The 22,724-nt window shown below is 37.1% G+C and overlaps 1 protein-coding gene across 1 annotated transcript; it reads left to right on the top strand.

Moving 5' to 3' along the window:
* Positions 1–994: 994 nt before the first annotated feature.
* Positions 995–11,447, top strand: LOC309478133 (uncharacterized protein). The gene is made up of 8 exons (XM_082141675.1): positions 995–1,165; positions 1,343–1,366; positions 6,996–7,016; positions 7,496–7,552; positions 7,882–8,817; positions 9,776–9,910; positions 10,032–10,080; positions 10,177–11,447. The coding sequence occupies exons 1-7, from the start codon at positions 1,006–1,008 to the stop codon at positions 10,037–10,039; spliced, it is 1,341 nt and encodes a 446-aa protein (XP_081997801.1). The 5' UTR covers positions 995–1,005; the 3' UTR covers positions 10,040–10,080; positions 10,177–11,447.
* Positions 11,448–22,724: the final 11,277 nt, after the last annotated feature.

Below are 22,724 nucleotides of genomic sequence, written 5' to 3'. Positions count from 1 at the left end.
CGGTTACAGTTCATAATCATTAATTACGTTGTTACTAGAGCAAATGTCTGTTCTTGATATCAACAACTGAATTGCTATAGAATTTTTTTTCATTTTTGATATCAATAATTCGATTGTCACCATGATCGTCAATATAGTGACAATGTTCATTTCTGATATCATGAATGTGATGTTAATAAGAAAGCCATTTTAGATATCTGAAATTATCTTCCTAATTATTGGATATCAGAAATAACCAATGTAACATCATGTTGAAATACTTTTACAGATAGGCTATCAAGAATTAACATCTCAACAAGTGAACTGAGTTCTTGATCAGGAATTTATATTTTTAGTAACCACGTAGGCTAATTATTGATATAAAAAATTATGATTTTTACAAGAATTCTAGCCTATATTTGATATGTGCAATTGTAATTTCAACTAGTAGGCTAAGGAATCAATTCTTTATATCAACAATTGAATTTGAATGAATATGAATGGTGACATTATTGAAAATACAATTACAGATAGGCTATAAAGAATGACAGTTTTTTACTTTACATTTATTTCTTGATATCAAGACTTTGTAACCTATTTCTGCGAGTGAAGACGCCATTGTTGATATCAACAATTAACATTTTTACTAGGCTAGTAGAAATGTAATTCCTGATATCAAGAATAAGCATTTTAACAAGTGAAAATTTGATTGCTGATATCAGGAATTCATATGGAAATAAATAAAAGTCAACACGGTTTGCCATAACGGGTGGTTTTGTTCCGCATAGGCTAACCTTCCCTTGAAAATATTCCGATTATAATTAATGCCACACAGAGTAGGCTATACGTGTGATTTAAGTTGTTTCTAAAAAAAAAAAAAAAAAAAAGAGGAAGAAGTTGTTTCTTTTTTGTAGGTCTAGCCTATACGAAAGTTAATGGTGTGTCATCATGATTTGTTCCTGAAAATGTTCATACGCAGATTTTACGCACACATTCGTGCGTACGCACGTAACACACACTGAGTGAATGAGATCCCGGTTTTATTTCACTTTCGAAACAAGCCTTTTTGAGGAAGATTGCCTCAAGGCCAAAATTAGGTTTATTTCGAATTTTTCTAGCATTCTATTGCATTTTTTTCATTTTCTGCACTGCAGAATGGGAAGGAGACGAAGACGCAGAGCCAGAGCCAGAGGTCGGTAACTCTATCACTTTCTCAATCTTTCTTTGAGATGAGTAGCCTACTGAAAATTAATTAATTGGCAATTTTTTGTAAATCGTAAGTTCCCAGGTAATTATGGCCTGCGGACTAATCCGAGTATGATAGCTAAAAAACAAAACTTAAAAAACTGTTTTGTATTTACAGGTTGCAGAGATAAAGATGAACTGAGTGAGTAGCCTACTACATCTAACTTTTAAACCACTGAATCAATGTTGAATGAATGACTCCCCTTTAATGACAAAAAATATAGCTACTTAACCATTGACACGTCCTCATGAGAACGACGAACAACAAACATATGGAGAGGCTTTGAGTTTCTCCAGCTTTCCAGCCCCAGAATCACAACACAAAAATCGCGGTTTCAGTTCAAAGTGTCGCTTTGTCCGTTTATTTCCTTATTAAGCAGAGATAAATATGAAGCGAAATGAACAAAATACAAAAAAAAATAAACTGTAGGCTATAAAGAACGAACTTTAACCTCGGGAAGAGGACCCGAACAAAAGAAAACACACACCTAAAGGGAAATAAACATTAACGTGTCTAACATTTAAAAAAAAAAAACAGATAACTTCCCTCGCTCCTAACTGTTCATTAAACAGGAGAAAAGTAATTGAAATCCGGTATGTTGAGACCGGGTGTGTTGTTGTAACACATGCTGGGGTAAGTTGTAACATTTAGACAAAAGAAGCAAAAACAGTACAACGGCCACACTATGCAATATGCTTCAAAATATTGAAACAATACAGAAGAACACTACAAAACAATGGCTGTTTCTCAATATGCGTTCTTCAGTGATCTTGTGTCCTTGTGTTCTCGTACTACATCATCATCAACCGTCGAAGTTCAATTCCAATACTCAAGGGGTGCTTCTCATTTCTTATTTGTGCATCCTCGTTTCCTTTCCTCGCTTCCTTTCCTCGCGTCTCAGCTCCGCCCCCTGTAGGATGCGAGGGAAGGCTGCAAGGAAAAGACGCGAGGACGGAGGAATCGAATGTAACTTTTTTTAAAACATTGGAATACTTGATCACTCAAGCGTCACTTCATCGCGTCATCAGCAGCGCTCAAAGGATCTGCCCTTATGTTGTTGAAGTTTGTTTATTTAAGAAATTCATAATAAATAATAATAAAGCAAGATACCCTGTTGAAATATGTGAGATGTGTGGTTTATATAAACTGCAAAGGTAAAGTATAAATTAAAATGATTGTGACCGATGTGAAGGGGGAGGAGAATTTAGACGTGCGTCACGTTTAAGTCGATAAAACTCTTCCGCATAGGATAGGCCTACACCTGTGTATCCTCGCTCATGACTCCTCAGGAAGCCTCCTAACTCCTCGATCCTCGACTCCTCGCGGTGCAATTAGAGAATTGAGATGTCCTTCAAGATGGCTGTGCTCGATCGGTTTCCGGGTCATAGGATGGAGGACGGAGGAGAGAGGAGACGAGGAGGGATATTGAAAAGCACCCACTAACGCAAGAACAGAGGACGCATGAAGTGCCCGGATGTGTCCTTGGTATCGAGGATGCATCAAATGCAGACTTGAGAGAATCAAACCGTTAAAAATCCCAGAAGACGCTGCGGGCAGTTGATGTACGGAAGGCTGTAAGCTTTAAACTTCTCGTTCTCACTTAAGAGATTCCCGCTGCAAGCTCGAAATACGTGACAGCTCGTGAAAGTTTACATTTGTCGGTCTCTTTTGCTTCATTTTAATAAAGTCATAAAGACCGTAAGAAAGCGGCAGTATTTTTATTGGCATATTAAAAAGAATCTTAACATTGACAAAACATAGGTAACACATAGGCTACTCATAAACAGTCAAGTCAAGTCAAGTTTATTTGTATAGCGCTTTTCACAATACAGATTGTATCAAAGCAGCTTCACAGTATTAAATTAAAATAATACAACAAAGTTTGTTTCAAGAGGAATTTATTGATTGATAAAATTAAATTAAATATCCCCAAAATATCCCAAACTGAGCAAGCCAAAGTAAACAGTGGCAAGGAACCGAAAAACTCCATCAAGTGACCTAATGGTGTCCTAAAACTCCATCAGGTGACCTAATGGAGAAAAAAAAACCTTGGGAGAACCCAGGCTCAGTCAGGGGCCAGTTCTACACTCGCTCAGTCGGGGGCCAGTAAATACACACGGTAAAATAAAAAAGATATAAACTATGAAAACAATGTCTATAGTAATATGAAAGAAATGTTTAATAGGTTGTGACATATGTTTGTGATGTTGTGTTGTATTTGCCGAGATGGTCAGTTAAGCAGCAATATCGCAGCACATCTCAATTCTCATAAAGATGCGTTCTGTGTTCTCGCGTCCTTCCGAGTTTGTCCTTTCAAGGTCGCCTGGCAAGACCAGTCTCAAAGAGAACGCAAGTCTGTTCTTTGCATTCTTGGAATTGAGAAACAGCTCATGTCTCTCTTTCTGTGATTGACCACTGCTCAAATACACTTTCTGTTGCTCTCAAGAGTGTGTGCATGTGTCAGTAAATTATACGAACAAACTTCCTACAGTATTTTAGCTTAAAGGGATAGTTGGTATGTTTTAGCTTACCTCAAGGGCATCCAAGATGTAGGTGTCTTTTTTTCCACAGTAGTTTCAATTTTGATATTTTTAGGTCAAACCGTTCTTGTCTGTCAGTCATATAATGCAGGTCTATGGTCACGGTCTCAAAGAGCATGCACAGAGCAGTAGCGTAGCCAGGAATCACAATGTAGGTGGGCCCAGAGAAAAAATCAGGTGGGCACAGCCTAAAAATGCATCTGTTATCAAAATAGTCCAACACAACTAACTACACCTGCTTGAATACACCACAGTTTAATCAGAGCACAAGCATGTATGTCATCATAAGCAGTGTTAACATAACGATAAGAACAGCATTTCCACTGCGCGCGGCCACACCACACACGCGCGCGCATCTGACAGATGCAAAACAACCATCATCAAATCAGCAGGACAGTAGTGGACAGTGTGTAAAAACAATGCTTGATCATAGTCTGGCTCAGCGGCCACATAAACCACGTTAAATAAACAACATTGACTAGGAAACTGCATAGTAAACGTAGATTGGTTTACTTTTGATGACTAGCTTATAACAGCAGACGACGGGGCTTAGAGTTGAACACTGCAATGATTTCGTTATAGTCCAACGATTCAGTCAATTCTCTTTCAAATGAGAGCAGGGACAAAGAGTCTTTTTGACACGAACTTTAGTAAGTTGCTCTGTTTCATTTTAGTTTAACATACTTAACTAAACTTCAGTGTCCCTCTGTGAAATGTGCTCGTCGTTGTGAAGGGGGGATGGGCTGTTCGCAATCTGACTGCGAAATGCGATACACGGGCATTTCGTCATCACCATGACAACCAAACAAGAATCAAGAAACATTAAGATTTATTTTTATAGTTTCAAGTATTGTGATAATCGCAACAGAATTCCCTCCTTAGTGTGAACGGGCCTTAAGGCTACCTTGTGAGGCCACTGACTGGATGGGCCTGACTGACAGGTGGGTGGGCCCAGGCCCATCCAGGCCCACCCGTAGCTACGCGAGTGGCACAGAGTCCAAATTAAAACAATTCCCCGTCGTCCAAATTAAACAATTCCCCATCGTAAGTACACATTGATGGCCTAAGACACGAAACGAGCGGTTTGTGTGAGAAAACGAACAGTATTTATATCGTTTTTACCTCTTATACACAGCCACGTCCAAGTGATCTGAGAGCGCGGGCGGGTATAGATATATACAATAGAAGTCGCCTTGGCTACTGCAGTTCATTGGATGCCCTTGAGGTAAGCTAAAACATACCAAAATTTTATTTCAAAGTGAACTATCCCTTTAATGAACACTAGACTGCAGCGTACCTGTATAAAGAATATGTAGATCTATCAATTTCTTTCTTTTTTTTTTTTTTTTTGGTAAATGTGTCCATGTGTGAATATTCTCAATCAGAGTGACAATAAAAAAAAAAAAAAAAAAAAAATAAACCCTGGTTGTTAACCCTGGAGAAACTGCATATAGAGCACATTTTACTCACACTTCCTTTTCCTTTGAGTTGCCATATGGCTCCATACAGACAACATAAAAGTTTTCATTGTCTGAGGTCTCACCACTGGCTTTCAACATTCGTCGCAGCTGATCTGACTGACCTGCCCTTCTTTAAAACCTCACCAGTTAATAAGAAATTTAAAATAAAATAAAAACGCTGATACCCCAGTCAGAGTTTAGGATAAGCTTCATTAGGATAACGGTTTGCACTTTGCAGGTTAAAAATGCATCACATGTAGCCTTGAAAACTACAAATTAATCTAATATAAATGATGTGATTTTATCTGCAAATGGTTCAGTACTAAACAAAATATAGTTTGTCAAAAAAATGCATTCTTACCTAATAATCTGTTTTATCTGTGTAAAATCTGCATGTGCCTATTTACAGCCTTGACAACCATTCACATGGGATAAATATGAAATGATCATAGGACTCCTTGCTTATCCCTGATTGGCGGAATTGGTGTTGTTACAAATCTCCCCATGTTACAACCACACCCGGTCTCCCCCTACCCATAAACTTGTAACTTATCACAAATTTCGTCAGCAAAATATGCACATTGTTTGTAACTCAACAGCAAGGAGCGAACTGGGACTGGAGGGTGGAAATCCTCAAACACTGCTTTTTCTCTCCCCTTCCCCACAATCCCCAGTGCTCTCTCTTCAGCTTTATCATGTAATCCTCGAGGCACGCACCAATCAGTGCGTGGACAGTGCCCACGATTAAAACAGGTGATCACTGTTAATCTATCAGGGAAGCAAGCACAGGGCAAGAAAAAAGCACACAGATTCTAGAAAGGCCATGTCCACACACATCTTTTTCTCTCCATTTTGGCCATCCGTCCACACTTAGGTGGCATTTTTATGTTAAAGGGATGGTTCGGAGTAAAATCAACCTAGGGTCCTTTGCACCATGACCTCGAGCCAAACACCCCCCAGAAGCCTTTTTTCCCTTGGTTGAACATTATTAAAGTTAGAGCTTATTTAGAGATATCAGCCGGATGGCTTAGTGCAGGCGCTAATGGATCCAAGGTTGTATCTCGTAAATTACCCCACTAATAATGCCCAGAATGGTACCAAACTTCTACAGTAGTACAAATAGGGGGAGACTGACGGAGAGTTTCAAACACCTGTACACCTGTTTCAAATGTATGTATCCGGATTAATGTAGACGTAGCCTTACACCCCTCTCATGAATAACAACAAAAACACAATATTACTACGTCCTTGGACATAACACTATAGAACAAATCTATTTATAGAATAATATAAAAGTGCTTAAAATTGCCTGTAGGTGTAAGTGAGTGTGTGAATGTGTGAGCCCTGTGATGGACTGGCCTTCTGCAGGGTGTCCCCCGCTGATGCACTGGGATAGAGTCCAGCATTCCAGTGACCCTACAGAATATAACTGGTATAGAGAATGGATGGTTAGATGGATGGAAATGTTTACAAAGTGTTGTAAGCAGGAGATACAATTAATAAAATAAAATTGATACGGTAAAAATAAATAATGAATGAAAGACAATGAAGAGTATGTTACATAAACATTTTGATTCATTTATGAAAAATAGGTCAATTGTATTATAATATAAAATAGCTTATTGATTGTGAAAACTGCAGTAGTTCACATGATCAACGACAACTTAAGGAATTTCTGGAACGCCATCTGTAAAGATTCGTAATGAGATGTATTTTATGAATGTACAAATCAAATAATTCTGACACGTGTCTAATATGTTCTTATTACAGTTCCTCTTGCAAGTAAAGATGGTGAGTATAGCCTAATTTGGCTGCTGAATTACATTTTGACAGAAATAAGTGTTTGTTTTCTGATTTTATCTTGGGGCTTGGTAGAATTATAGTAGGCCTATTGTATTTTAGAGTATATTAACTATAATATTTTGAAACATGAAAAGATGCATACCAACACATTTGTTTTTGATAAAATAAATAAAAGTTAGGACTGTGGTTATGGTTGTCAATATCTGACAAAATAACAAATCAAGTATCATATTTAGACAGCAACTGACTTTATACATTTAATAAAATTTGCCAAAAGCTGTTTAAAATTAAAACTAATAAGGTTTTATTATAGATTACTAATAAGGCCAAAATCACAAATAAAGGTGAAGTTAAAGAAGGCAAAAGCCCTTGCAGCATTTGAGCGTAGATATACACTGTACTTTACAGTTACATTCTTGGGTCTTGTAATTTTTCTGTCTGTCACATTTACAAATTGTTTTTTCCAGATTCACAGTCATATACCAGCATGACAGATTACCAAGATGAAGAACAAGATCAATCAGGTGCACATTAATTTAGTAATTTAGTTGTATACTTTGCATTTACACTCAGTTAAATGGCAATGAATGTTAGATTTTATTCTACCTATTACATTAATTACATAAGTGGTGTAGGAGTTATTGTGTGGGGCACATTTTAAAACCATTATTTTTACTCAATTTGGTAAAAATGTATGTAAACAGCCACTGTTTGGAAACAAGTATACCAGTGTTGTGCAATATTTACATAATTGAAGAATTTTTCGATTGCTCCAGTATTATTATTATTATTTATTTCAGTCACAGGTTTTATGCATTTGTCTACTGACTTTGCTTTGTTCACTTTTTAACAGATGGATCATTCACAGAAGAAGCCGGACCGTCCACAGGCTCCGATGAAAAGCTGAGATTGATAGTGCTTGGAGGTGATGATGCTCTTATGGATAAAGCATGTGGCACAATCCTTAGGAAAAGAAAAAGAAAGACTGCATTTAAATTTGGAAAATTAGAGCCTAGGAATGCTAATGCTTGTGGACGACAGGTTTCTGTACTGAAAACTCCATTCACATGGCTTGAAAAATTGAAATCATACTTGTTTTTCAGCAGTGGAGTCAAAGCCATCAGAAATGAAATTGAGTCACATGAGTCTATGATGTTTCCTGGGCCTCATGCCTTTCTGTTAGTACATAGAGATGTGAAAGACTCTGGTAGAGAGAATTACCTTTTACGAGCTCTCAGTGATGTGTTCGGGAAGGAGGTCTTGCACTATTGCATGGTATTATTTATGGATGGGGCTAAACACAATGATCCAAACAAGAACTACTGTTTGAAGATGTGTGGAAGCAGAAACCACATCTTACAGAATACTGACGATAGTGTTAAGAAACTGTTTAAAAAAATAGAGACAATGACAGAGAGCAAAAACATTTTTTTCACAAACCATTTGGAGTGTTTCAGAAAAGCTAGCAATTATTTTCAGGAAGAGTATGTGGAAAAGGAGGATAAACTAAGAAGAGAGTTGAATGATACCAGAGACAGAGAGAATCAGTTAAGGGACGACATAGAGAAACTTCAACGAGAAATGGAAGAGTTCAAAGAACAACTAGAAAATAATCGGACCGATGCCAGAGTTAAAGAAGACTGTCTGCGTGAGAGAGAGAGAAATCTGCATAGAAGAGAAAAACAACTGGATGAAAGAAAGAAGGAGCTGGAGATCAGAGAGAGAGAAGTGAGAAAGAGAGATAAAGAGCGATCCAGCGAACATCATCAGACCACAGCAGATCCTGCTGGTGAGTATTATCATCATCTGTTATCTGTACAAATGTAAGGTGTCATTAATTACCGTTAGATTTACCAGGTTCACTGGGGCTATTTCTAGGTTTGTGTACTCAAAAGGTGTCCTCTGACACTGTTACCCTTTGAATTGAACGCTGCTCTAAGCGATGTTGGGTGAAGTCACTTCTTGTTGACGTTCGAAGTATTGTCAAACAAAACAGAGGCTAGCTCGACCCTCCCTCCTACTCGTCCCGTCCCCTCCCCCTCCCTTCCGTGCTTCCTGAAACAGTCATGAACCATTTAGAAAAAACAAACTGGATTTACACACCTGTCCAGCAAAAACTGAGTCACCTGAATGTTGGATTGGAAGCCCTTCCACTGGCGGAGTTCTCGCCACCTTTTGAATGCTTTTCCGATGTAAATTCGGGACTTCGCGTTCCTTCTCCTTTTCCCTATCTTTGTTATTTGTTCATCGGAACGTCGTCTCTTTGGTCGTGTGTCGGCCATATAAAAATTCTCAAGAATATACCATTTTAACATTAGTCGTTGTCTAGGACATCTCTCCTCTAGCTAACTTCCCTCTTCATGCTTCTCTCTCCTCCACTTCCCACATGTGCATGCGCACTAACCCCCCAACCCCCAACCCCCCACCCCCCACCCCCAAATCATTTTTGTAGTGATTGGCTGGAACACTGTTTGTTATGTTTTCGTGGTCCAGGCTGGGCCAGTTTGTTTTTGTTGCCGTTTGTGGAGTCTGGGCTGTCTACAGAGACCGCGTTTTTTTACAGTGTGTTCAGGGGACAGGCAGCTAGCGGATAGTGAGGAGATGTTTGCTGGATGTGACAAAAAAAAGTTTTGGCCTAAAAAACGTGTGACATCGCTTAGAGCACCTTTAATAATGCTCAAGGTTAAATCACAAACAGATGCTCAGTGGACTGAGTTCATACAGAAAAATAATTTGTTTTTCTACAGTGTCTGAGGACATAGACAGACCTCTGTATGAACGTGAAGGAAAGCTGAAGAGCAGAGATGATTCACAATCCACTGGATCACTTGGAATCCAGAAACCAGTAAGACGAAACAGCTTGGACATAAATCCACCTTACAGTAAGAAATCTATTAGAAATACAACATAATGTTACTATACTCATTGAATCTTTCCCTCAAAAGATTGCTGTAACATTAATAAATGTAATAATATTGTCCCTAAAATTTTCTTTTTCCATAGTGACATAAAGTCAACACATGTAGGCCATAGATTGTGATTTCCCCCCGAGGTGAGTTTAAAGATTTTCCTGGTTTTTATAGTTCTCCCAAAAATAAATGTCTGTCATCAAATACTCATTTTCATTTTCTCACTGCTCCTTTTCCAGACTGGACTTTCATCGTGACCACATCTGTCAAGCTCTATCCACCTTATTCCTACGCCCCAAACAAACCTGGAAAGAGTTGTGAGGATTTGAGGAGAATAACGAGAGATTCTTTGTGCATTCCAGTGAATTATAAATGGAATATATCGTAAATTAATTTCGGGAGAACAGACCATAAATGTGCAGTAGGCCTACATGTTGTCCTTTTTCATACTTTTACAGCGAATTGCAAAGGAAAACAAGAAAATAATCACGAGGAAAAGAAAGCAGCGACTGAAAAGAGCTCTTGTCATAGATATTCTCGTTATAACATGTCACGTTAAAATACCAAGTATAACGTTATTCTCATGATGTCTGAAAATAAATCATGAAGGAAAATTGACAGCTCATCTAGTCAGACTGACGGATCAGCTTTTTTTGTAGGGCAACCTTATGATTTGAAATTATTTGTTTCAGCCTTTTTGAATGGAAGTTCCCCAAACCGGAAGTGCCACCCATAATTCAAAACACAGTAAGGTCGTCAGGAATAAGGTGGATAAAGGACAAAAAAAACACACCATGAAGCATCTTAAAAAGTCATCCATCTTAAAGGGATAGTTCACTTCAAAATGAAAATTCTGTCATCATATACTCAACCTCAAGTTGTTTCAAACCTGAATGAATTTCTTTCCTCTGCTGATCACAAAGGAAGATATTTTGAAGAATGTCAGTAACCAAACAGTTAACTGGCCCCATTGACTTCCATTGTAGGAAAACAAAATACTATGGTGTCAATGTCATTTTTCTGCACTATTGTGCATGACATGTATTTACACAATCATTTGTTACTTACAGCCTCATATGGTGTTTGATATACCAATAATGTTCTGTTCTTGTTTATTTATTTTGCATTTCTGTAAAGACGTCATTTTTCTGTGGAATCATTAGTTTAGAATGCATAATTTTGGAGTAGGTAAAAAAGGGATCACTCATGCCTGCCTGTGTTTTAACAGTGTTAGTGAACTGGGTGTAGAAGAACAAGTCAACATTGTCTTGACAATATGAAGAGACAATGTTTATGATGTTATAATGAATGCTAAACAGCAAATGGATATTTGAATTGAATAAAATCTCAAATATTTTCATGAGTTGACCTTTGAACTAATCTGAATGTTTGTACAGTTGATTCTGTTATTGCATATTGTATTTATACTCTGAATGGAAAATTATGAATGATAAAACGAGTCACACTCGTTATACTGAAATAAAAATAATTTTGAATGGTTCAAACTTCAAAGAGTGTTTTATATGAATTAATAACTTTAACTATATAATTTTTCACAGAGCAATCAAGGGACTCCTGTGTGGTGTTCTGCTGTAGTCTGTCCTCTACAAGGTTTGTCACTTTGCGTTCAAACCATGTCGTAATTACCATACCGATTCTGAACTGTTAAAAACCTTCACTTGCTTGTAGAACTTGTAAGTACAACATGTAAACTCTTAATTTTAAACCCTAAGCGTCCCGCCGGCGGGACGCCACCCCATGAAAAATATTCATAATCAAATTACTAAGCAACCACTGAATGGAACAACACAAAATAGGTATCATTTTAAAGCTTACAATCTCAGCTTTTTAATGCATCTAATTACTTCGATCAACTTCTAATGATTGCAGAGTTATTCCACTAAATACGAGTGTACCCGCCGCAGGCGCCACCTAGCTGCAAAATTAATAATCATAATTTTTTTTCAAAAATATTACCTGGATCAACTTAAAATAGATGTCATTTGAAAGCTTAGAGTCTGAAATTTACAATGAATGTAGCCAATTTGATAAACTCCAATGTAGTGCTGAGTTATTTGCTGATAAATAGAAAAAAAATGTTTTCATAATTTATAAACTACTTTTTTGTACCACATACTGCAATATGTCAAAAACATCATACAGCTCAGATAGTCCTGTGTCATATGTCATTTGAAAGGTCTCAATGAGTAGAATACAACAAGCATAATTGTTCCAGGGTTTTTAATAAACTTGAGCAAGGTTTTTGTAAAATAACCCCTTAAGAGACCCATGTGTAAACCATATATGGATGCTGCATTTTAGACACATTTCCGCTTGTAACTTCATGAAACATGCTCCAATTGTGGAAAATGACACATCATTATTTACAGCAGATGCTTACAATTAAAAAGAGTCCAAACTCAACATAATCCATCACTCAGAACTAAAGATATTCCTCATGGAGTTCTAAACCACAAAAAATCCACTGATTCACGTAGCCTAGCAAGGTAGCTTAGACTTGGCCTTTTTACTCGTATCTTCATGAAACATTCGCCGATCATGAAAAATTATACATCGTTATTTACAGCAGGAGCTCACGATTACAAAGAGCCCAAACTTAATATATTCCATCAATCAGATCTAAAGATATTTCCTCATGGCGTTCTAAAACAAAAAATACCTCAGACGCGCCTATCCTAGTATATACTCATGAAGCACTCGCGTTTGGTTTTCACTTATAACTTCACAAAGCATGCACAGATCGTAGAAAAATGCACATCATTATTTTCAGCAGACTCTCACGATTAAAAAGAGCCCAAACTCAGCAAAATCCATCACTCAGATCTAAAGATATTCCTCGTGGGAGTTGTAACACACGAACCACCACCGGCGCGCATAGACCGTTTATTATAGATGTAGCACTTGTCGCGTTTTAACTCATAACTCAATGAAGCATGCATCAATTGTGGAAAATGGCACATCATTATTTACAGCAGATTGTTAAGATTAAAAAGAGCCCAAACTCGCCATAATCCATCACTCAGATCTAAATATATTCCTTATGGCGTTCTAACACAAAAAATTCCACAGGCGGATCTATGAAGTAGCAATAGCAGTGATGCGATGTTGTTTTGATGTGACGTTTCAGCTCATAACTCAATGAAACATGCATGGATTGTGAAAAATCACACATCTTTATTGACAGCAGATTCTCACGATTACAAAGAGCCCAAACACAACATAATCCATTGCTTTGATCACGAGATATTCCTCACGAAGTGATGCATACTTGGCTAAAAAACAAGTCTCTCATCCTCCCGGGGTGCAAAGTGTTTTCCAGTTTTCCCGGAACCATCCGTGCTCGATTTCAAACGTGGAATAACACAAAATATGTATCATATTAAAGCTTAGAATCTCAGCTTTTTAATGCATCCAACCACTTCGATCAACTCTGAACGAGTGCTGACTAGTCTCTCTCAACCGGAGTGTACCGCCCGCGGACGCCCCACAGGCGCCACCTAGCTGCGAAAATATTAATTATCATATTTTTCCAAAATATTGCCTTGATTCAAACAAAATTGGTGTCATTTGAAAGCTTAGAGTCTGAACTTTACAGTGAATGTAGCCAATTCGAAAAACTCCTAAGTACTGCTGAGTTATTTGTTGATAAATAGAATATTTTTTTTCATAATCTATAAAATAGTTTTTTGTACTATGTACTGCAATGTGTCAAAAACATCATACATCTCATGAAACATTCAAAAATCATTGAAAATTGCACTTAATTTTTTACAGCATATTAATACAATTCAAATGAGCCCAAAATGTACTTAATCTATTGCTTTTATGACAAGATTTTCTTCATGGTGAAACAATTTTAAAAATGCCCATGAGGGGCGTCAAGGTCTCAACAAAAAGGCTATCTTGGTTCCAAATGCTATAACTTTTGATTGCTTTATCCAATCACCACAAAATTTTATCGAGATGCAGCTCATATGTAGAGGGACTTCCCCAAAAAAGAATTTTCCTTCTACCTTATTTCCTTCCTGAGTTATTCCATGTCAAATAAGAAAGATATGCATTATCATAATAAAAATTATATATATTTTTTGTCTTTTATCAGCAGTTTCTCGGCAGGAGAATGTCCAAATGTAATGTAATGTATATTTTCAAAAAATTTGAAAAGTGTTCTTTCAAACGATACCTACCTTTAGAATCTCCTTGCTATAGTTTTGAAGTTATGAGTCTTTAGTTTTGTGTATGTCACTAAGAAAACTCATTTTTTTTATTGCCTTCCAAATGTGTGAGGACTTAACAAAAAGGCTCCCTTTGTTCCAAGTGCTGTAACTTTGGATTACTTTATGCTATCATCATAAAATAATGATCCAGACGCAGACCACACATAGGGGAACATCACAAAAAAAGAATTATTTTGCTACCGTATTTCCTTCCGGAATTATTGCATTTCAAATAAGAAAGATATCTAAATTATTAAAAAATAATATTAATATTTTTGTCTTTTATCAGCATTTTCTCAGCATTAGATTGTCCAAAAGTAATAAAAATTTATATTTTCTAAAAATATAAAAAGTTTCCTAACAAATGATATCTACCTTTTGACTCTCCTCTCTATAGTTTTGAAGTTATGAGTCTTTACTTTTTTGTGTGTCACTCAGACAAAAAACTCCAAAAATGGCCTCAGTGTTTAAGGGGTTAAAGGAACACTCCTACTTTTTGGGACTTTAGCTTATTCACAGTATCCCCCAGAGTTAGATAAGTCCATACATACCTTTTTCATTTCTGTGCGTTCTGTAAGTGTTATTTGACGCACCCACCGCTAGCCTAGCTTAGCACAAAAACTGGATGTAAATGGATAAGGTAGCATACTAATCCCAATAAGTGACAAAATAATGCAAACATTTTCCTATTTATGTGTTGTGATCTGTATAGTCACAGCGTGTACAAATAACAAGGCTATATGAGACAGAGACCATTTTTAATCGTATAAATACTGAACTATATTCTCACTAAGCGTAGGAGCACAGCTACTTGGGCGGAGTGATTAGCGCAGCACACGAGACGCCCTGTTGATGGTTCCGTAAACAAAACAAACGAACTCTCTGCTCCTCACCACAGGGCGTCTCGTGTGCTGCGCTAATCACTCCGCCCAAGTAGCTGTGCTCCTACGCCTAGTGAGAATATAGTTCAGTATTTATACGATTAAAAATGGTCCCTGTCTCATATAGCCTTGTTATTTGTACACGCTGTGACTATACAGATCAGTAACCAGATAGTTTCTGGTACCATTGACTTCCATAGTAGGAAAAAAAATATGTACTATGGAAGTCAATGGTACCAGAAACAAATTCATACAGGTTTGAAACAGCATGAGGGTGAGTATATGATGACAGAATTTTCATTTTAAAGTGGAGTATCCCTTTAAGGCTAATATAGCAATAACAGCCAAGGAGCCTTTTGTTTGTGGAATGTTGAACGAAGCTAGGGAAGACCTTGGAGAAAAAACAGTATAAAAGCTGCCCTGCTCCTCTTGTCTGTGTGTCACTCACCCTACAGCGTAACTTCTGTGTGGTAGACTGAACCTTCTTGCAAGAATAAATACCTTTTGTGAGGTATTTATACCATCATCAGAGATGATGATGTTCAAGAAATGTTTGCCAAAACATAAGCTATATTGCGTCATTACGTCGCATCTGTACACATAAAGAAGAGTCTCGGCTAGTAGGCTATATTGCGTGTGAGGATGTTGGAGGTAGAGATTTATAGCCTTTTCTCACAGCACTTGATATAATTAAACATATTAATTTCATGGCGGATCCAGAAAGGTTCAAACGACAATCACCAGTGACAACTGAGATTCACCCGCTGTAAAACGCAAAAGACGTCGTTCGGAGTGGCTACAGAATAAAAGACACTGCAACCGGCTCATGCGAAAACAAGGACAAATATCGGAAGGGCATTAAATGTAGTCACGCAGTGCTGATGTTGTTAGCATTAACAATTCGAGAACAAAGTATAATTTGCACGGTTTGACGTGATATGATAAGCGATCGTTAGATTTAATCAGCGCGATTTACTGCAATGCTTTTTTCCCCTTAGTTGGTCGGAACAAAAGTGGATGTTACTTGTTCAGAACATTTTCCTGTGAAAATTCTTATGTTGGTCATACTTCCAAAAAGTAGAATCTGTGATTGCGAATGCCAGTATCCACACCGGCGCGGCGACTGACAGCCGCACATTCTCCTCAAAACATTGGATTCATCCGCGCTGTGCCGGGCCGAGGCACAACCCACATAAAGTTTATAATTCCGCGAACAACTGCAATTGCAGATTTTGAACAGAGGTGGCGACAAAGTAGCCTGGATGCCAGCCGAACTTAGCCCCACCCACAATATTTGAGGTTGAGAAGTTCGGTCTGGACTTTATCCATTGTGGAGCAACTATGCTCGAACAAGAGCTGCTCGGACCAATCAAATTGTCAGGGCGGGCTTTATACGATGATGGACAGATGATCAACAGCCACCTGCCGTCACCAAAGAGCGCTGGGGTTGAATTCGTTTACAATTCCACTATTCCACTAAGATTCCACTATTCCACTTCCTGCTCAGCTCAGCTACCGTTCGGACGCTCTTGCTTACTGCTCCGCGCTTTGCTCTATCGCTTTTATATTTTATCTTCTATATTTTTATATTTTAGCTCCTTTTATCACCTTATTTTAACTTCAGCAAATCAGCACAGTGCTCAAACGACAAAGTTTGGATTACCACAAAAACGCAGAATTCTTCTACCCTACCAGCTTACATTCCGGGGAAAGGAAAACACAACTGCCTACAAGCGAGGATAAGAGAGAAAATGCCTCTTCTGGAATCTACTTGCTGCACTAACTGCCACAGACTTTTACAAAGGATTGCAGTTCTTTATTTACGGGACCACCAAACGAGACGGAACACACAACAAATTTATTTTTAAAATCTCTTAATAACCTTAGTTACAATCAACACAAATACAAAATTGAAACCCTCTACATTTACTGACAAAACAATCTCTAATATAAATACACTAAAAAATTGTTGTTGATGCACAAGAAAAAAACCCAAAACACTAGGCTACACAAACACAAACAGTTACAACACGAACTCTCATTTAGAAAGAGTCTGGAGGACAATGAGGCGTATATTCACAATCATGTTCTCCCTCATATACAAAGGTACCTAAACCTAAACTTATCCATCACGGAAAACATTCTGCATTTTAACTTTTTCAGAATACATCATTCTGTATGATTTATAAGATCGTAAGGACCTAAAAATTTCCCCACACGGTCAAAATTGACTGGTATTACTATACTTGTGGGATCATTTGGTCCCCATGATGTGGGGCTTAGCAGTATCTCAGGAATTAATTGTTACACCACTGAACAAAATCATCTGCTACAGTATCATATGGACATTTTTCCCGCAAATTCAGCCATTTCAATTTAGTGCACCATTCATTATAAAATCTATGACATGCATGTATGGGATCAAATTCCCGCCAAATATATAGCGGTCACGTATAAAAAAATAATAAGCGTGAATCAAAAATTTAAAAACACATGTAAAAATATATTGCACAAACTGAAAAAAAGAATGCAAAATGATCAGAATAGCAAACAACGTGGTCACGGATCAAAATATAATAAGCGTGAATCAAGAAATAACAAGCATGAATAAAAACTTTAAACACATTAAAAGTTATTTTGCAGAAAACTTAAACTATGGTCATGCTTTCTTAAAAAGTATGTTTTCCTTGGTTTTATTACTGTGTTCTTTGTGCTTTCTTGCATTTTCTGCTCATATTTTACTCTTTTGTACGCTTGTGCTGTTTTTCTCTTCGCTCTTCTTTCTATGTTCTGCGCTTGCTTTACCAAATGTTGCAGTTCGAGTTTCATGTAAATTAGGGCGGGCTTAAGCGTCACCATTGGTCCACTAGTTCTAGATTGACAGCTACTCCTCTAGCCAATCAATCGAAGAGGGGAGTTGACGTCACACCAATGCGACTCGTGGCTACTGATGCTTATGTAGGAGTACAAGGAATGAGATTAAACTCTTGTGTAAATCATTAAAATTTGTTAAAAATCAGAAAGCCCGTAAATTGTTATTTCTTTTGAATAAGTTTAAATTAATTTAAAGCCCCTTTTTATTCTTATTTAAAAATTTTCATGTATATTATTTTTTGTTTATTGTAAGTTTTTTTAGTTTTTTTTTTTTTTTTAGTTTTTTTTTTTTTTTTTTTTTCGTTCTTGTAATATGCTCAACCTAAGGTGAAATAACTGCTGTTGTATTCAGTGAATGGTAATGTACCTTGTTTGTTTGTGTTAAAGCTTAATAAAAAAAAAAAAAAAAAAAAAAAAATAAAAAAAAAAATAAAAAAAAACATAGAAAAAAAAAAAAAAAAAAAAAAAAAAAAAAAAAAAATGTAGGAGTACAAGCTGTTTATGTTTGTACAATTTCTTCAATTCCATTATAATATACTAAAATGTTATTTTTCTAATACTTTTATATACTGTTCAATTTCTTATTTGTGCTTTGTTATGTGCATTTATTAAATTAATTATTTTCGCTTGGCATACCAGCGTGATTACGTCACCGCACACTTCAGTGGTTGGTGCGCGCCCGTGATGCACTTCATTCTGAGTAAATATAACAACAAAGAAGCACTGCTGCGCTCTCTTTTATTTCATTTTTCTTTAACCAGCGCCCCTATTTTTGAGAATTTTCAGAAAATGACATACCCAAATACAAATGTCTGTAGCTCTTAAACCCTATGGTCCACATTCATAACTCTGATCTTTTTTTAATCTAGACACTTGAAACTTAGTTACCCAAGAGTCATTATAACTCAAAGTAGCATAGGAACAGAATAAAACAAGGTCAAATTTACATGAAAGTGACTCACGATTTCTTTGAATTAACTTCACTTAGGGAAAAATGTATCAGACTTTTATGTTAAGGGCCTGAAAACACCATACAGATAAAACTGAATGTCTGACCATGTTTAGATTCAAATTTGAGGATGATACTCCCAAAAATGTAGTTTCTGTAAGCTTTTATTCAAGAAAAGTATAGGCGTCCTTTCCAAAATGCAATTTGGAGACTCCAAATGTACACCTGGCACCCAACACCTTCACATAAGGAGTAAACACTACATAGGCCTACTACATACATGTATATCAATTCAGAACTGTTCTGCCCTTCAAACCACACAAGAAAAAAAACGATTTCAGCACAACATTTGAACATTTGAACAAAATTCCCTTTATTTTGAACAATTCTAATAGCAAAAACAGTGATTTCTCACTACATCTATAGACATTCCAGCAGTGATCGTTTTCAAACTAATGTATAACATACATAAAAAGAAAACAATAAATGTTTTAGAACATTTTGTAATTACAAACGTGGTTTTTACTCAAATAAATTGCAATAAACTGATAATTATAATGAATATCCTATTACTTTCTGCTGCTCTTCGTCGCGGCTCTTCTTCATCTTCATCTTCATCAATTACACGTTCAAATCTCTTCTGTAGTCGACGATCCATGATCGAGATGATCAGAAACATGCTTTGGAGTAAATCCGTGCATTTATGCAAGCTTCATGTGTCAAAACATTGCGTGTGTGTGTTTGTTTACAGTCTATGGTCGCTGCATTATGTGTGTGCGTGTCTGCGAGCCGCGCGTATGGCGAAAGCGCGCATGTGAAAGAAAACATTGAGCACTTGAATTTGACGAATATGCTTGCATAAACTGACTATCACTGCAATCGATTTTAGTTGGCTAATACTCCCATCAATCAAAACTTTGCCGACTGGACATTGGCCGGCTTTATCCAGGCTTTTATCCAGTCGAAACCCCAGGTGCGAGATTGACAGCGCGCTCAGCCTGTCAGTCGGTCTCTTACTGTTTTGGTCTGTAACAAAGCCTGTGATTGAAGGAGAGAGCTATGGAAGGTCTCATTTGATCCGGAACAGTGTAAACGACGGGGGTGAGATGGCTTTTGAGTGTTGGAATACGGATTAGAATCGATATTTCTTTGAAAATGAACGTGATGCGAACTCTATCTCGAAAACGCTCATGCAAACAAAGGAGGATATTTCATTTTTTCCCTATTTTGTCGTTGTTTTGGATTAAAAAGTGGGATGCATTTTGAAGAGTGGACCCTTACAGTGTAATGTATGCTGTTGTTTCTTGGATTCGTCCGAACTGATATGAACCATACGAGATGAAAGATGAGTATAGCGGTTCATTTTGCTCATTTTTACATAACCAGTCCTCTTGCATTTAATTTAACCCTTTCCTCTCTGGTGTATTGATTGCAAAAACAAGTTTAGAACATGATTCTTGAGTGTTTTAGCTTTCAAATGATGCATAGTTTATGATTGTCAGTTGAATATTTGTTATAAAACAAAGCTTAAAAAATTAATAAAAGTTTAGCCACGCCCCATCCGGCCCGCCGGCGGGCCGCTGCTGGTTAAGAAGATCGTAAGGACCTAAAAATTTCCCCACACGGTCAAAATTGACTGGTATTACTATACTTGTGGGATCATTTGGTCCCCATGATGTGGGGCTTAGCAGTATCTCAGGAATTCATTGTCACACCACTGAACAAAATCATCTGCTACAGTATCATATGGACATTTTTCCCGCAAATTCAGCCATTTCAATTTAGTGCACCATTCATTATAAAATCTATGACATGCATGTATGGGATCAAATTCCCGCCAAATATATAGCGGTCACGTATAAAAAAATAATAAGCGTGAATCAAAAATTTAAAAACACATGTAAAAATATATTGCACAAACTGAAAAAAAGAATGCAAAATGATCAGAATAGCAAACAACGTGGTCACGGATCAAAATATAATAAGCGTGAATCAAGAAATAACAAGCATGAATAAAAACTTTAAACACATTAAAAGTTATTTTGCAGAAAACTTAAACTATGGTCATGCTTTCTTAAAAAGTATGTTTTCCTTGGTTTTATTACTGTGTTCTTTGTGCTTTCTTGCATTTTCTGCTCATATTTTACTCTTTTGTACGCTTGTGCTGTTTTTCTCTTCGCTCTTCTTTCTATGTTCTGCGCTTGCTTTACCAAATGTTGCAGTTCGAGTTTCATGTAAATTAGGGCGGGCTTAAGCGTCACCATTGGTCCACTAGTTCTAGATTGACAGCTACTCCTCTAGCCAATCAATCGAAGAGGGGAGTTGACGTCACACCAATGCGACTCGTGGCTACTGATGCTTATGTAGGAGTACAAGCTGTTTATGTTTGTACAATTTCTTCAATTCCATTATAATATACTAAAATGTTATTTTTCTAATACTTTTATATACTGTTCAATTTCTTATTTGTGCTTTGTTATGTGCATTTATTAAATTAATTATTTTCGCTTGGCATACCAGCGTGATTACGTCACCGCACACTTCAGTGGTTGGTGCGCGCCCGTGATGCACTTCATTCTGAGTAAATATAACAACAAAGAAGCACTGCTGCGCTCTCTTTTATTTCATTTTTCTTTAATCCTTACTCTTTTTCAGGAGTGCTGCACTTACTTATACAGGGGAAGACGGCAGTTCAATTTAACTTTACGAAGACTTTCAAGCAGTAAAGCTATCTGAACTCTGGACATGAATAATTAAATTCATCTTTTTTGAGATACATGAGAATGTTAATGTGCACACTGGTAATTGGTGTTAAACAATATTACTTGGCTCATGATGTCAATATGCTAAGGCTGCTGTAAGTAAAACATCCTGCAGTTATGAAACACTACAATTCGTTGCAAAAACTAAGTTAAAAACGGCCATTGTCTGAAGACTTTAGGACTTTGACCTGTCATCGCTACGCATTGCCTACCTTTTTTTATTAACCACGCCAAATTTGACAAGATTATTGAAAATGATTGTGTTACAGAGAAGATATACAGAAACCAGTTGAATTTAATACAGTGATTTATTACAAACTTATTGTGTTTACTTACATAGCTACATAATTGCATATTACTTTAGGATTAATGTTTTAAATATAGCTTAAAATTTGAATACAGCAACATCTCCATCAGCGATAGGTAACGTTGTTTCTAGAGTGCCGCTGTCCTGCAGAGTTTAGCGTCAACTCCGATTAAAAACCTCACCTGTCTTAAATATCCTAAAGACGATGATTAGCTTGTTCAGGTGTGTTTGATTAGGGTTGGAGGAGCTAAACTCTGCACCCAGGACCGACATTACCCATCCTTGTTATTGATTAAATATGAAAGTAAAACGGCCAGTAGGTGGTGGCAAGTTACTGCTCGGAGAAGATCGACGCTCGCGGTGCCAGGTCCAGTGCATTAGAGGTGAATGATGGATAATCAGACAGGCATAACTGTAACAGGTCATCGTTAGGATGACGAATTTAACGATACCAAGGGCGAAATTGTCAATCACACATTGGGGGGGACAGCTGTGTACTTGGTACCTCTAGGGGGGTCCGGGGGCATGCTCCCCCGGAAGAAAATTTTGTACATTTTAAAGGTAAATTCATTAATCTGGTGCACTTTGAGTCACCCGAATCCACTGTTAAAAATAAATAATCCACCCGCAAACCGCCCGAACCTATGATATTCTCTGATTTAGATATCTGCATCTGATCATCACATTACAATTATTCAAATTCTTAGTGTTAAGCATGATAATATGGTAACATATCACACTGACATGCTGATTTAAAATGAACATTTATTTAAAAT

This window comes from Leuciscus leuciscus, assembly GCF_965113295.1.
Source record: "Leuciscus leuciscus genome assembly, chromosome: 16".
Classification (NCBI taxonomy): domain Eukaryota; kingdom Metazoa; phylum Chordata; class Actinopteri; order Cypriniformes; family Leuciscidae; genus Leuciscus; species Leuciscus leuciscus.
This window is presented reverse-complemented; position numbering and strand designations above follow the sequence as displayed.